The sequence below is a fragment of the Molossus molossus genome, unplaced genomic scaffold (genome assembly GCF_014108415.1).
Source record: "Molossus molossus isolate mMolMol1 unplaced genomic scaffold, mMolMol1.p scaffold_m16_p_1, whole genome shotgun sequence".
In the NCBI taxonomy this organism is placed as follows: domain Eukaryota; kingdom Metazoa; phylum Chordata; class Mammalia; order Chiroptera; family Molossidae; genus Molossus; species Molossus molossus.
In genome coordinates, this window is record NW_023425344.1 from 55,711,474 (window position 1) to 55,727,676 (window position 16,203).

A 16,203-nucleotide genomic window follows, 5' to 3' on the forward strand; every position below is an offset into this window, starting at 1 on the left:
TTAGTGTCTTTGAAAATTGGTTTCCATTTGCTTAAAATTTTTCCTTCTGACTATAAATGTTCTTTGTAGAACATTTGGAAATTAAGGAAAAGCAAAAAGAAATAAAATTATTTATAATCCTGTGACATAGGAATACATTTTTTTTGTTTGTTAATCCTTACCTGAAGATATTTTTTTATTGATTTTTAGACAGAGAGGGAGGGAGGGAGGGAGGGAGGGAGGGAGAGAAACATCAATGTGAGAGAGACACATCAATTGGTTGCCTCCCTCATGACCTCGACTGGGGCCAGGGATTGAACTTGCAACAGGTACATGCCCTTGACCAGAAATTGAACCCATCACCGAAGGTCCATGGACTGATGCTCTAACTGCTGAGCCAAACTGGCCAGGGCTAGAAATACTTTTTAAATTAACTCCTTTTTTTTTTATCCTCACCCGAGGGCATTTTTCTATTTTTTGTTCAGATAGAATAGTAGGGAGAGAGAGGGAGAGAGAGAGAGAAACATCGATGTGAAAGGGACACATCGAGTGACTGCTACCCGCAGGACCCAACCAGGGCCAGGGACAAAGTGCAACCGTGTCAACCGGGTACATGCCCTTAGTGGGAACCGAACCCAGATCTCTCTGGACTGCAGGCCGATGCTCTAACCGCTGAGCCAAACCGGACAGGGCTAAATTAACTCTGACAGTTATTTATCTTAGCAACATTTCTGGAAGATTGCTATTTCTACTACTCTTTTATAAGTGAGAACACAGAGACCCAAGCAGGCTTTCATGACTTATTTAGCTTTTTTTTATTTTTTTATCCTCACCCGAGGACATTCTTTCCATTTTTTGTTCAGATAGAGTGGGAGGGAGAGAGAGGAAGAGAGAGAGAGAGAGAAACATCAATGTGAAAGGGACACATCGAGTGGCTGCCACCCACACGACCCAATCAGGGCCAGGGACAAACTGCAACCGAAGTGCGTGCCCTTAGCGGGAACTGAACCCGGGTCTCTCTGGACCGCAGGCCAACACTCTATTCCTGAGCCAAACCGGCCAGGGCTCATGACTTATTTAGAATCACCAGAATAGTTATAATCATATTCTTACTGCTCTGTTGAGGTTTTCAGCCAGCCCTTAAACAGAGAGAGAAGAATGTGTCAGTTATCAAGCTCTAGATATAGAACAGTGAATTAACTAAGTATGGGCTGACAAAGAAAATTAGTAGACAAAAATACAATCATTTCACGCTTTTCATTCTTTGTAGGCCAGTGTTCTTAGATCAGTTTGCAACATTTCGATTTTTTAATGTTTCATTTTATAATTTTTCTTGTTGTGGCAGAGACAAGTACACTTTCTCTTACAGTGTCTATCCCTCATTGCACTGAAATAAGACAATACTTTGTTCTGGACAAGGTAATGTGGACAGAAGCATTTAAAAGCCAGTATGCCACTTCTATCCTTCTTATTCCTGACATGGCAACCCTTGATTGAAATAGAGAGACTATCCCTGGCCGGTTTGGCTCAGTGGTTGGAGCGTTGGCCTGCAGACCAGAGAGACCAAGGTTCTGTTCTGGTTAAGGACACGTACCTTGGTTGCAGTTTGCCCCCGGCCCTGGTTGGGGTTGTGTGGGTAGCAACCAGTCAGTGTGTCTCTCGCATCAATGTTTCTCTCTTTCTCTCTCTTCCTCCCTTTCTCCCTCCTGTTCTATCTGAAGATAAATGCAAAAATGTCCTTGGGTGAGGATAAAAAAAAAAGAAATAGAGACTATGTTCCTGAGTTAGCATAGAGGACCTGCCAACTTACATGGAACTTCGTGTGAACAAGAAGTAAACTTTTATTGTGTTAGATCTTTAATATTTTGAGGAGCTTTGTTACTACAGTATAGTATAGCAATCTTCTACATTATTTTTATGTATGTTTTATAACATGTATATAGCTTATAATTATATAATGGTGGTGACGGCATACTTAACATAGCATAGAAAGGCTTTCATGATCTAATTTCTGTCTCTCCAACATTTTTCCCACAATCTTCACATCTCTAACGTTATACTTAGATTTTTCCTGCTTGAACGCAAAACACTGTCTCACACTTGTGTCTTTGCACGTGTTGTTTCCTCTACTATAATTCACTTTTCTCCTTCTATCTATCAGATACGTATGCATCTTTCAAATTCGATTGCCATCGCTTTCTTAGGAAAGGCTTCCTTGATTTTCTCCACTTTTCTTTGTACATTTAGACTTTTTCAGCTCAAATTTATTTACCTTTATCTCTGTTATTAATAGTAAATTATAAACTTGCAATATAGTAATTTCTTATAACCTGATATATAGGGGGGCATAAATAAATGTTTGCTAAATGAATGCCCTACTTTTGAACAGAGAACAATTTAAATCTTTATTGTTTAATACCTTCCTGAAAATTAGTTGATAGTCAGTTGAGAATAAGACAGGTGACCTTTTGTATAGATTTAGGGCTTTAAGAAGAAAAAGAAAATGTGAGGGCAGGAAGAAGAAATTCTGTCACTTTTGCTGTAATCTAGTTAAGGCTCCCATAGTAATGGTCATATTCTCTATTTGTCATATACCAGAATGTGATTGCACATACACACTCTCTCTTTTATTCTGATACTGCATTAGATTTTTTTCTGGTTTTCCTCATTGAGATATAATTGATATATAACATTGTATTACTTTTAGGTATACAACATAGTGATTTGATGTTTGTATATATTGTGAAATGATTACCATAATAAATCTAGTTAGACTCCATCACATGCATTGTTATAAGTTTTTTCCTTGTGATGAGAACTTTTAAGATCTACTCTCTTAGGAACTTTTTTTTTTATCCTCACCCGAGGACATTTTTTTACACTTATCTTCAGATAGAGCAGAAGGGAGAGAGGAAGGAAGAGACAGAGAGAAACATCGACGTGAGAGAGATACATCGAGTGGTTGCCACCCACACGACCCCAACTGGGGCCAGGGACAAACTGTAACTGAGGTACACTTCCCTTAGCGGGAACCGAACCTGGGACTCTATGGTCCGCAGGCCGATGCTCTAATAGCTGAGCCAAACCCACTGGGGCAAAACTTTTTTTTTTAAATCCTCACCCAAGGATATTTTTCTATTTATCTTCAGGTAGAGTGGAAGAGAGGAAAGGAGGTGGGGAGGGGAGAGAGAGACATCTATGTGAGAGAGACACATCAACTGGTTGCCTCCTGCATGACCTTGACCAGTGCTGGGGACCAACCGCATCCAAGGTACGTGCCCTTGACTGGAATCAAACCTGCGACTCATTGGTTGGTGGGCCAACACTCTAACTGCTGAGCCAAACTTGCCAGGGCCTAGAAACTTTTAAATATTAAATACATAATTATTAACTGTACTCACCATGTTAAACATTACACCTCCAGTGACAGCTCTCTTATTCCTCTATTTTGCTATGTTAAGTTGCTTGATACTCATGAAGACACCTCACAATTGGTAATAGTCAAGAGTTTTTTTAATTCTTTGTTAGTTTGTTTTGCCTTTTCAATATAAAATAGAGCACATGTTTAAAAATTAAAATATCTGGGTATAAATTAAAGAACAAATTCTTGCCCTTGGCGGTATTGCTCTGTGGTTAGAGCATTGGCCTGTGCACCAAAGAGTCTCGGGTTTGATTCCAGGTCAAGGGTACTTGCCTGGGTTACAGGTTCAATCCCTGGCCCCTGGTCGGGGAGCATGCAGGAAGCAACTGATTGATGTGTCTCTCTCACATTGGTGCCCCCCACCCCCAATCAATGGGAAAAAAATACCCTTGGGTGAGGATTAACAAAAAAATAAAATAAAATAAAGAACAAATTCTTATGTACTCACTATCTAGGTGAAAAATAGAACTTTGTCATAGTCCAGAAGCCCCTTATGTGCCCCTCCCTGATTGAATTTCTTTCTTACCTCCAGAAGTAATCAACATCCTGAATTTTATGGAGATCATTCCTTTGTTTTTTTTTGTTTGTTTTCATCATATATGTCTTAATTCCACAATATGATGTTAATTTTGCCTGGTTTAAGACTTTATAGTAAATGCAGTCATACTGCATGTACTTTTCTGTGACTTGCTTTTTTTGTGCAAGATTATTTTTGAGTTTCATCCATGTTGATGTGTATAGTTCTACTTCATTTATTTCCACTGCTGTCCAATATTCCATTGAATTAACACATTCCACTTTACTTATTCATTCTAATCATGGACATTTGGCTTGTGTCAAGAGTTTTCTGTTATAAACAGTGCTGCTGTAACATTCTTTCATTTATGTCATATGCAAGAATTTATCTATGGTATCTACATAGTAGAATTGCTAGGACATAGAGTGTGCACATGTTTAAGGTAATACCAAACTGTTTTCCAAAGTAGTCATAGCTATATTCTCTCCCACCAGCAGTGAGGGGCATTTCTCATTGCTCTGAGTCTTTCCTAACACTGGTATTATTCAGCTTAACATTTTTTGCCAGTCTGGCGATGTGAAATGGTATACCATAATGATGTGAGTGGACATATCCCTAATTACTAATGTGGTCGGACATCTTTTCATATGTTAAGGATGTGTGCTTTTTTCCCTTCTGTGAAATTCCTGTTCTGTTTTTCATTTTTCAATTAGTTGTATATCTTTTCCTTTTTTATTCATAGGGCTTTTGAAAATTATATTCTCAATACTAATAATTTGCCAACTAAATGCATTTTAAATATCTTCTTAGTAACTAATTGGCTATAGGAGGTGAGGGAGAAGAAGGAGTATAGAACTACTCCCAGGTCTCTGGTTTGGGCAAGAGTGGATGATGGTGCTGTTAAACTAGGACATACAACGGAAGAGGAGAAATAGATCTGGGGGAGAGGGGAATTTATGTAAGATATTTTGGAGTTTGATGTTACTATGGGATATTCCAGTAGAGGTGTTTCACAGAAAGTTGGCTATAAGGCTCTGAAGCTCAGCACTCATCAGTTCTAAAGGAATCTTGTATCATGGGCCTTTCAGGAGAGTACAGTTAGAATGAATATGGTAATTTTCTTTCTTTTTAAAAAAAAAATTATTTAATTTTTTAAATTAAATTTTATTTTATTTCATTTATTTATTAAAAAGTTTTTTTTGTTGTTAATCCTCACTTGAGGATATTTTCCCATTGATTTTTAGATAGAGTGGAAGGGAGGGAGGGAAGAAGGGAGGGAGGGAGGGAGAGAGAGAGAAACATACATCAATGTGAGAAAGACATATCAATGGGTTGCCTCCCACATGACCCGGCCTGGGCCCAGGGATCGAACCTGCAACCCAGGTATGTGCCCTTGACTGGGAATCAAACCCATGACCCTTCAGTTTGTGGGCCAACATTCTAACTGCTGAGCCAAACTAACCAGGGGTAAATTTTATTTTTTTCATCACCATTTATCCCCTCTATGCGCTCTTCCACTTCCCCCTCTCCTCTCCCCTTCACAATCACCACACTATTGTCCATGTCCATGAGTTCTTTCTCTTTTAGGAGTATGGTAATTTTATTTTTTAAATATGATTTTTAAAAAATTTATTTTTTAGAGAGAGAGAAATATTGATGTGAGAGAGATACATAGATCTGCAGCCTCCTGCATGCCCCCTATGGGGGATTGAGCTGGCAACCCGGGCATGTACCCTGACTAGGAATCAAACCAGAACCTCTCAGTCTATGGGATGACACTGAATCCAGTGAGCCACACCGGCTGGATGTAATATGGTAATTTTCAAACTCATTTGTTTTCTACCCGTCCCAACTTCTCTAGGCTATGGATTCTCCAATTTAAGCTTCTTATGAAATTAATGTCCTCGTGAAATGACCCACCAGACACTTCATCATAGTTGTAATTGCTTTATTACCATCTTGGTCTCTCAACAGTTAAATAATCTCTCTTAATATTTCCAGGAGAACACATCATTTTTATTTTGAAAAACATCCAGCATATTTGTCTTACATGATATGCAGAGAAAATACCTATATTTTAACATTTCTTCCATTGCTCATTCATATGTAGTATTTAATTACACAACTTATTTCATAAACACTGAAAAAAAATAAGAAACATATATATCTAAGAATTCTACCTTGTATAGTTTTTCATTAAATAATACTGTTTTCACATACATTTTCAGACATTTCTAGCTGCTTCTATGTATTTTGAAATATACATAAACATACAACCACCAGAAGAATCTGAGCCCCTTTGGAGTATGGCAGTAGAAAGAAGCCCATTGTGTTATCATTTTTATTTTATTCCTTTTAGTTATTTGAGATCCTAAGAACTCTGCTAAGCCCAGAGGGAGAAAGATCTCCTAATAACATTTAGAAGGTAGGAAGATGAGGGCTAGCACTTGGCACATTCACTAAGAATAAACATAGCTTATAGTATAAGTACCAGGGCAGAGTTACTACTGAACATCTCAGGATGATGAACCATCATCCGCTTCCCTGCAGGAGTAATAGCAGCTAATCTGGTGACTGTGGTTGGTCACCTTTTAGGAGAACTGCAATCCAGGGACAATTTGGGCTTGACATATACTGTCTATAAGGAACTGATGGTCCATCCTTATCAGTAGTGCAGTGATTATGCTTCTCTCTGTGTTCGAGAAGATCTTTTAGACCTGTAAGAAGAGAAGGAGGGTGTAAAAGTTTGAAACTCTCAACTGTGGCTTCAGTCTGTGTTCTACTTGAAACTTAACTGGGTTCATAAAGAACCCCAAGTCCTTGGGTGAAGTGTATGGTGAGCTTTCCTGCTGCTACACAATCATTGTGGATTACAGGTGCCACTCTTGTAAATCCAGGAAAGGCTTGGGAGTAGTTTGACAACTTTGCTTGGATAATTATAGCTCCACCTCAAGGTTGAAGTGTCTTATTGACACTTTTAGACATGTAGGGTTACATTTGATACCACAGAGATGGCACCTTAGTATATAAATAACTGGGAATAGAGGAGAGGGCATAGTGGCAACACACCTTAAGCCAAGGATCCTACAGGAAAGCTCAATACAAGTATTTCTAACTTCCCAAGATCAACATTTCTTAAAAAGTTTTTTTTGCAAGCAACAGCAAACTTACCTTTTCTTTCTCATTGCTTTCAGTATATTGTTGATGACCTTAGAGTCTGGATTCAGACATGTTTTCTCCCCGTTCTTTTTCATTGTAGCACTATAGAAGTAAACAGGAGTGAAAATACTTAAAATAATGTTGGACTGATAAACAGATGGAATATACGGTTTTTAAGTCAGACATTTACATTTTACTCTAGCCCTGGCCGGTTTGGCTCTGCGGTTAGAGCATCAGCCTGCAGTCCAGAGAGACCTGGGTTTGGTTCCTGCTAAGGGCACGTACCACGGTTGCAGTTTGTCCCCAGCCCTGGGTGGCAGCCACTCGATGTGTCCCTTTCACGTCGATGTTTCTCTCTCTCTCTCTCTCTCTCTCTCTCTCTCCTACTCTATCTTAAGAAAAAGTGGAAAAAGTGTCCTTGGTGAGGATAAAAAAATAAAAAATAAATTTTACTCTACATGTTTCTCTTTGCTGTATAGAATTCTTAGAATCAGCATAAACCCTTTACTGGTCTTTTGTGATCAATAAATATTTTTATATGATTACAGCCAGGGAGATGATAATCAGATGGTATTCTACTCACATGATCTCAACACGTGGACAAGATTGACTTGCAGGAATCACTTCAAGTTTTTCTAAAGACCGTGTATTAACAGGTTGATTACTAATCTTGATGCACATACAGCGTGTAGTTCTAGAGACAGGTACTCCTGCAGAAGAGACAGGTACAGCATAGGAGGTTAGTGCAGTTTTCATTTTAGACATTTAACATGGATTAGGTGGTACTTAGCAGAACCTATCATCACATAGTCAATCTGAGAAGGGATGATTCCATTATAAAACAGCTCTGAATGATTAGTCGATTATCTGAAAAAATATAATTACAACTTGTTGATTTTAAGATCATACCCTTGAGCAGAATGAATATGGTTAATTAAGCTAAATTAACTAAGAGGGTATCTGTGTTATCTTCTCTCTCCTCATTCCTTCACATTTTCTCTCTATCTTCCCTTTTCCCCTTCATTCATAGGCTGTAAAACTTTTGCAAATACACTATTTCTGTATTTGTAGAATTTATACCCAGTTCTATTTCTGACCTTACAAATTATCCTTTCATGTTTCTTACCTTGAGCTCCATTCAGAGTCAAAAGGATAAGGCAGAAAATAAGAACAGCACTTTGGGTCATGGTGCTGTGACTGGAGGTTCCTCTGCAGTAGACTCAGGATGTTGAGGCAGTTGAGGAATGTCTCAGAAAAACGTGTGGCTAGGATGCAGTATTTATTTGTAAAGGCACTTTTCCTCTCTAACTCTGATTGGATAACATTACAGATGACTCAGCAAATCCTGCTGCCTGTTCCTTGGGGAAGTCCCATGTTGATGAATTGAAGGTATTATTTATATTTATTGTGGCTTCTGAGTTGTGGAATTTCCCTCCATCCCCCTTTTTTCAATTAGAGTGAGTTAAGTTTCACTTTCCAGATTATGAACTATTTCTTAAAAAACAGAAGTTCATTGCATATAGAAATTATTTTTAAAATAGATCTTTGATTCTCATCTTTAGCCTCCGGCAAAATAAAAATGCAACTTAATCCTTAAGTCACAGCACTAAATACAATTTTAAAATGAGTCTGTCTTAATATTCTGTTTTAATTTGCACTGGTAAGACATGATTAGGAATATCTTACATTTATTCACTTTATGGGTTTCAGGGATGTCATTTACTTTCTCATTTTATTCCAATAATAACCCTGTAAGAAGTTATCTTCATTTTATATATAGAAGGATAATCTTTTTTTTTAATTTATCTTTATTGTTGAATGTATTACAGATGTTCCTCATTTTTCCCCCATTGACCGCTGCTCCTCACTCTCGCCCCCCTCCTGCCTTTCCCCACACTGTTGTCTGTGTCCATTGGTTATGCATATATGCATGCAAGTTCTTTGGTTTATTTCTTCCCACCCCCCAATCCCCCTTCCCTTTGAGGTTTGTCAGTCTAGCAACCAATTTGTACTTGTTAATCCCTTCACCTTTTTCACGCATTCCCCCAATCCCCCTCCCATCTGGCAACTAACAAAATGTTCTCTGTATCTATGAGAATGTTTCTGTTCTGCTTATTCATTTTGTTTGTAGATTCAATTGTCGATAGATATGTATTCATTGCCATTTTGTTTGTTCATATTTTTTATCTTTTTCTTCAAGAAGACCCTTCAACATTTCATATAATAATGGTTTGGTGGTGATGAACTCCTTTAACTTTTTCTTGTCTGGGAAAGTCTTTATATGGCCATCAATTCTAAATGATAGCTTTGCAGGATAGAGTAATCTTGGTTGTAGGTTCTTGTTTTTCATCACTCTGAATATTTCTTGCCACTCCCTTCTGGCCTGCAAAGTTTCCTTTGAGAAATCAGCTGACAGTCTTAATGGGAACTCCCTTGTAGGTAACTAACTGGTTTTCTCTTGCTGCTTTTAAGATTCTCTCTTTGTCTTGAACCTTTTGCATTTCATTTTGATGATGATGTGTCTTGGTATGGGCCTCTTGGAGTTCATCTTGCTTGGGACTCTCTTTGCTTCCTGGACTTGTATGTCTGTTTTCTTCACCAAGTTAGGGAAGTTTTCTGCCATTATTGTTTCAAATAGGTTTTCGATTTCTTGTTCTCTCTCTTCTCCTTCTGGCATCCCCAAGATGCGAATGTTGGCACACTTGAAGTTGTCCCAGAGGCTCCTTACACTGTCCTCATTTTTTTGGATTCTTTTTTCTTTTTGCTGTTCTGATTGGGTGTTTTTTGCTTCCTTATGTTCCAAATCGATGGTTTGCTTCTTGGCTTTACCTACTCTACTATTGAATCTGTGTAAATTATTCTTTATTTCAGTAATTGCCTCCTTCATTTCTAACTGGCCCTTTTTTATGCTCTTGAGGCCCTCACTAAGTTCACTGAGGTTCTCACTAAGTTCATTGAGCATCCTTATAAGCAGTGTTTTGAACTCAGCATCTGTTAGGTTGCTTATCTCCATTTTGCTTAGTTATTTTCCTGGGGTTTTGTTCTGTTCTTTCATTTGGGACCTGTTTCTTTGTCTCCTCACTTTGGCTGCCTCGCTGTGTTTGTTTCTATGTATTACTTAACGGGAGGTATGGGGCTAGCTGAGACCAGATGCTGCTTGTTTGAAAGAATTTAGGAAAACCTGAAGCAGGATCCAAGATAGGCCTATCTAAGGTTAAGCAACTGGCAATAGCTTGGGTGGGCCTGAAAGTTGCGTGGGGCGGGGCCTCAGGGAATCACCAGGGCGGGGCAACCAGTGTGAGCCAGGTTGCTGGAGTCCCAGATATGGCGGTTGTCTGCTGCCCCAGGGAAGGGTTTACCAAAGGAACAAAGGCCTCTGACAGCACGTCTGTTCAGAAGAAAGCCCCCTCTCCAGCCCTCACTTCAATGCCAAACAGCTCAGTTCTTCCCTGTATGTTTCTGGCATCCCTCGAGCTGCTTCCCCTCTGAGCTTAGAGGGAGCAAGTTCGGTCCGTGCGCGGGCCCTTTAAGGAGCTGCCTGGGGCTCCAGCCGCCTCATCTTCTGAGCCTCAGTTTCTGCTGGTTTTTCCAGCCAGAAGTTATGGGGACTTTTCTTCCTGGCACTGGAACCCTGAGCAGGGCACCTGGTGTGGGACGGGGACCCCTCAGTCCTCAGGGAGGACCTTCCCAGCTGAGGTGTCCTCCTGATTTTTACCTGCCACACATGGGTGTGGGACCAGCCAGTCGCGCCTCTGCCCCTCCTGCCTCCGCCCCTCCTACCAGTCTCTCGTGTAGCTTCTTTAATTCCGTAGTTGTAGGACTTCCATTCAGCTTCATTTCAGGCGGCTTTGAATGATGGTTGTTCTGTAGTTTAGTTGTAACTTTGATGTGGTTGTCGGAGGATGCAATACTGCATTTACCTACGCTGCCATCTTGACTGGAAGTCCTAGAAGGATAATCTTGAAGGTTAGATAATTGTGATGTTATACAAAGGTTCCCATTCATTTATTTTAACTATGATGTTTTTATCTTAACATTTATTTTAAACTTCTGTAATTACTTTGAGAGGCTAAGTAATTTTTTAAAATTTCTTTAAGAATTTAAAAAAATTTCTCAGTAATAGCAAATTTTCATCTTTTATAAGTAAATCTAATGTTTGGAAACTAATTTAGCCAGGTTTTGCCCTTTAAGCATATGCTATAGTAATAGGTTTGGCTTTTTGGAGAAGGTTAAAAATGTGGAACTGGCAAGTTTAAAAGAATTCCAGAAATGTTTTGGGCATTTATAACATAATTAAAACAAGTGAATAGTCCCCAATGTAACTATTTTGCCAGAAAACAGTACACATTTGGATATTTGTTTTCTGGACAGTTAGTAAAAAATTTCATGTGTTGCCCTGGCCAATAGCTCAGTGGTTAGAGCAACGACCTGCAGATCGAAGGGATGTGGGTTTGATTCCCGGTCAAGGGCATGTGCCTGGGTTGCAGGTTCAATCCCAGCCCTGGTCATGGTCTGGTAGGAAGCAACTAATTGATGTGTCTCTCTCACATTGATGTGAGTCTCACATCGATGATTCTCTCTCTCCCTCTCTCTCTCTTTCTCCCTCCCTCTCTCCCTTCCACTATCTAGGAAAAATCAATGGAAAAATACCCTTGGGTGAAGATTAAGAAACAACAACAACAACAAAAGGTTCATGTATTACAGTCAGTCCTTGGTTAAAAACGTAATAACAAGAATGGAGGTCCTGGCCGGTTTGGCTCAGTGGTTTGGAGCATTGGCCTACAGACCAGAGAGTCCCGGGTTCGGTTCCCACTAGGAGCATGAACCAAAAAAAAAAAAAAAAAAAAGAATGGAGTAAGAAAATAACTATAATAGGATTATTGCAAAAACAAAGGATGCTTTTTTTTTTTTCTGGTTCCTTCCACTCCTCATTTTATTTGTATAATTTGTTTATATTGCATGTAAATATAATATGCTCATTCTTTTTTTGCATTTTCATTTTTATTTTTATTTTTTTATTAGTTAATTTTAGTTACAGAGGTTTCTCCTTTTCCCCCCACTGATTCCCCCCTCCTCCTCCCTCCCTGCCCTTTCCCCAGTTTGTTGTCCATGTCCACTGTTCATGCATACATGCATATAAGTTCTGCTTTTTTTAAAAAAAATAGTTTCTTTTGATTTTAGAGAGAGAGGAAGTGAGAGGGAGAGAGAGATAGAAACATCAATGAGCAAGAACATTGATTGACTGCCTCTTGCACGCCACCCATTGGGGATTTGGCCCACAACCTGGGCATGTTACCTGACCGGGAATCGAACCGGTGACCTCTTAGTGCATGGGTCGATGCTTAACCACTGAGCCACACCGGCTGGGCCAAAAGATGCTTTCTGAAGAAATAACTTCAAAAGAGGGGCATGAATAGAGACATAACTTGGGAGAACAAGATGGCAAAACAGAGGTTGATTTAAGATGGATACAGTACTAAGAAGACAAGTGCAAAGCAAAGGGAAAACAGTATCAGCCATTGAACTGATAACAGTGACAACTGAAATTAGCATAGTTTCAACTGGGTGATCTATAGGGGCAAAACTTTGTGCCTTATCGCAGCATTAGTACTTGTCTGATTATTCACAGCAGATAATATCAGTAGGAAGCAGGTGACACCCATGTAGTATAATGTCTTGGGCCTGATAGTGATGTTCAGCAATATCCAAGTCTGCTTGTGTTCTTTGCAAGGGATTGGTAACAGGGGATCCAAGATGAAATACTGTTCCAAATGCAGGCATCACCCTGCAGTGAGAAATCTGATGCAGATGATACTTGGAAAGTAGGGAAGTATCTGGGAGGTCTTTTCATATCTAGGCTGCAACAGTGTGGAGATAGGCCAGGGAAAGGTAAGGTTTAGGCTAGTGTAGGATTAGGCTAGTGTATGTGGAAGGTTTTGGCTCAAAATTTGGCAAAGAGGCCAAGATATAAGCCCACATCTGCAAGCGGGGCACACATAAGACTTGGAACCTCAGATGCAGGAACTCTGTCATCAGAACAGTGAATGAATTATTGCTTGGGGCAGGCAGAAATTGCTGGACTGCTGAATCCCAGGTCAGTTTGTTCCAGGTACTGGAATAGAGCTAAACTTTCAAGTAGGTAAGTCAGTGGATTTAGCTGTGGGAAACTGGAAAGACAAAAGGAAGGGAAATGAATCAGGGACTGATAGAACCCAGAAGACTTTAATCTAGCAAAGAGGCCTTCTTTAAAAAAAAAAATTTTTTTTTTCTTTATTGATTTTTAGAGAGGGGAAAGGAGAGGGAGAGAGTGATAGAATCATCTATGAGAAAGAAAGAACATGGATTGGCCACCTCCTGCATGCCCCCACTGGGGATTGGCCCACAACCTGGGCATGTGCCCTGACTGGGAATCGAACCGGTGACCTCTTGGTGCATGGGTCAACACTCAACCACTGAGCCACACCAGCTGGGCAAAAAGAGGCCTTCTGATGAGGGAAAGGTGTATGAGAAACAGTGAAATGGAGGAGCTCTCCCAATAGCTGTTTGTGCAGAATAAAAATTGGACTAGGAGTAAAAATGCCACAGATCTGACATCATGGATGGAAGTGATTCTGAACAGTTTAACATGAAATGATTAAAAAAAATACATGGTCGCCCTAGCCGGTTTGGCTCAGAGGTTAGAGCGTTGACCTGTGGTCTGGAGAGACCTGGGTTCATTTCCTGCTAAGGGCATGTACCTTGGTTGTAGTTTGTTCCCGGCCCTGGTTGGGTCGTGCAGGTGGTGACCACTTGATGTGTCCCTTTCACGTCAATATTTCTCTCTCTCTCCCTCCCCCTCTATCTGAAGAAAGAACGGAAAAAATGTCCTTCGGTGAAGATAAAAAAAAAAAGATACATGGTGCCCGGCTGGTGTGGCTCAGTGGATTGAGCATCGTTCCATGGACTGAGAGGTCCTGGTTCGATGGCTGGTCAGTGCACATGCCCAGGTTGTGGGCTCGGTCCCTGGTAGGGGGTGTGCATGAGGCAGCTGATTGATGTTTTTCTGTCACATCAATGTTTTTATCTCTCTCCCCCTTCTTCTCATTATAAAAAAATCAATAAAAACATACTTAAAAAATAAATAAATAAAACAATGAGGTATCACCTCACACCTGTCAGAATGGCCTTCATCAACAAATCATCAAACAAGTGTTGGCAAAGGTGTGGAGAAAAGGAGATTCTAGTACACTGCTGGTGGGAATGGAGACTGGTGGAGCCACTATGGAAAACACTAGCCCAGGTTGCTCTTGGGGCCCAGTTTGGGGCCCACTATTAGTATTTGTGCCCTAATCAGAATCTTCTTCAAACCCTTCTCTAAGAATGTTTCAATATGCAACCCGATGAGGTCTTCTGGGCACTAGGACTGCTATCTATGATTAGACTACCCGTAACAAAGTTGAGGGAGACACAGTAGGGAGGCAGATGAGGACAAAAGCAAGGGAAGGCACACAAAACAGAAACTTACGCTTTGTCCGCCTGGCCGCTCCCCTCGCAGAGATTTCTGACACCTCTTGGCATGTGGCACGTTGGAATAAGCCCCCAACTCGGATCAGGTTTGCTAGCAGACACAATTACATTCACACAGTCACACTCACACACCGTTTTAATTTCCTTCCAGAAATTCCCTCTCCTGAGCAGCGCCTGTGCTGCTTGGGAGGTGATCAGTCTCCCCTTCCGCCCCAGTAGTGGGTCTGAATGAACAGAATTTGCCAGACTTGAACCAGAATTTTCCAGATTTGAACCCCACCTAACACCTTAGGGGGATTCCCAGGAGAGGAGAGGCTTTGCCGCATCCAGCCCTCTCACTCTCATCCAGATAGACCGGTCACCCAGAACTCGCCTCCGAAGGCTTTTACCAGGTCTCCTTTCATCTTTTGGGGGATATCTTGGTGTCTCCTGGCCGCTCATCAGAAACCCAAGTAGGATCTTCGGGGCCCTGGAACTCAGGGGGCACCTCCCCTCAGATCTCTAGGGGTCCGGCAGCTGGATCGAGAGAGGCTGCCCGTTTTAGGCATCTAGCCCTTGGTGTTCCAAAACACCAGGTTATCTCGCTGGGGCCTCCAAATGTTGTAACGTGTCAGCGAGATAACCAGACACACACAGTCGAATTGTAAAGGAGCACTTCATTACACAGGTGGGCTGGGGGGGTATAGCTTCCCCAGATCCTCAGCCCCGAATCTTCTTGCTCATCTGAGCAAGCCCCATTCCCCTTTTGGCGCCCCTCCTCAGGGGACCCGTACAATAGTGGGTATGACAGCGATTACAGAAGTCAAAATTAGCATTTTTCACTGGGCTCATGATTTGCATTTTCCGAGTGGGGCAACTATAACCTTAGGCAAAATTCCTTTACTTCTAGGGGTAATCAACCTATTATTGGAAAAATATCGAGGAAAGTCCATTAAAGATAAAAATGGAGTCATTTAGTTGCCTTAGCCAAGCATAAGAAAGGAATCTAGTCGCCTTAGCCTCAGGACCCAGGTCAGGTGGTTCCTTCTGCACATTTGGATTTTAGCTAAATAGTACTTTTTCTTTTTTTTTTTTTTTATCCTCACCCGAGGCTATTTTTCCATTTTTTGTACAGATAGAGTGGGAGGGAGAGAGAGGAAGGGAGAGAGAGAGAGAAACATCGACGTGAAGGGACACATCGAGTGGCTGCCACCCGCACGACCAACCAGGGCCGGGGACAAACTGCAACCGAGGTACATGCCCTTAGCGGGAACCGAACCCGGGTCTCTCTGGACCGCAGGCCGACGCTCTAACCGCTGAGCCAAACCGGCCAGGGCCTAAATAGTACTTTTTCTTAGCATACAATTTAAAGAAACCATGACCTTACAGTAAAATCTCGATATAATGGACTAATTCAGGTGAGGGAGTGTCCATTAAAGCTGAAAGTCTGTTGTATAATAAAATCTGTTGTATAAAGACTGTAATTTCCCCAGAGGTTAGTATAGATTCAGGTAGGTAGATTCAATGTAGATATTCTCAGCTACCTATGGGCCATAGTCTTCATTCCAAGGACTATTGGGGTAAATATACAAGGCTTCTTAACTACTCACCGGAGGTTCTCTATAATTATGCATTAAATGAA

The 16,203-nt window shown here is 40.8% G+C and overlaps 2 protein-coding genes across 2 annotated transcripts in view; one reads left to right on the top strand and one right to left on the bottom strand.

Annotated features, from left to right (window-relative positions):
* ART3 (ADP-ribosyltransferase 3 (inactive)) overlaps nucleotides 1–16,203 on the top strand; it is a 117,131-nt gene that overhangs the window by 11,795 nt on the left and 89,133 nt on the right. The window lies entirely within an intron of this gene.
* Nucleotides 6,136–8,314, bottom strand: CXCL10 (C-X-C motif chemokine ligand 10). The gene is made up of 4 exons (XM_036244038.1): nucleotides 8,203–8,314; nucleotides 7,660–7,786; nucleotides 7,089–7,178; nucleotides 6,136–6,634 (listed from the first exon to the last, which is right to left on the bottom strand). Exons 1-4 carry the CDS (start codon nucleotides 8,261–8,263, stop codon nucleotides 6,598–6,600), a joined length of 315 nt encoding a protein of 104 aa, XP_036099931.1. The 5' UTR covers nucleotides 8,264–8,314; the 3' UTR covers nucleotides 6,136–6,597.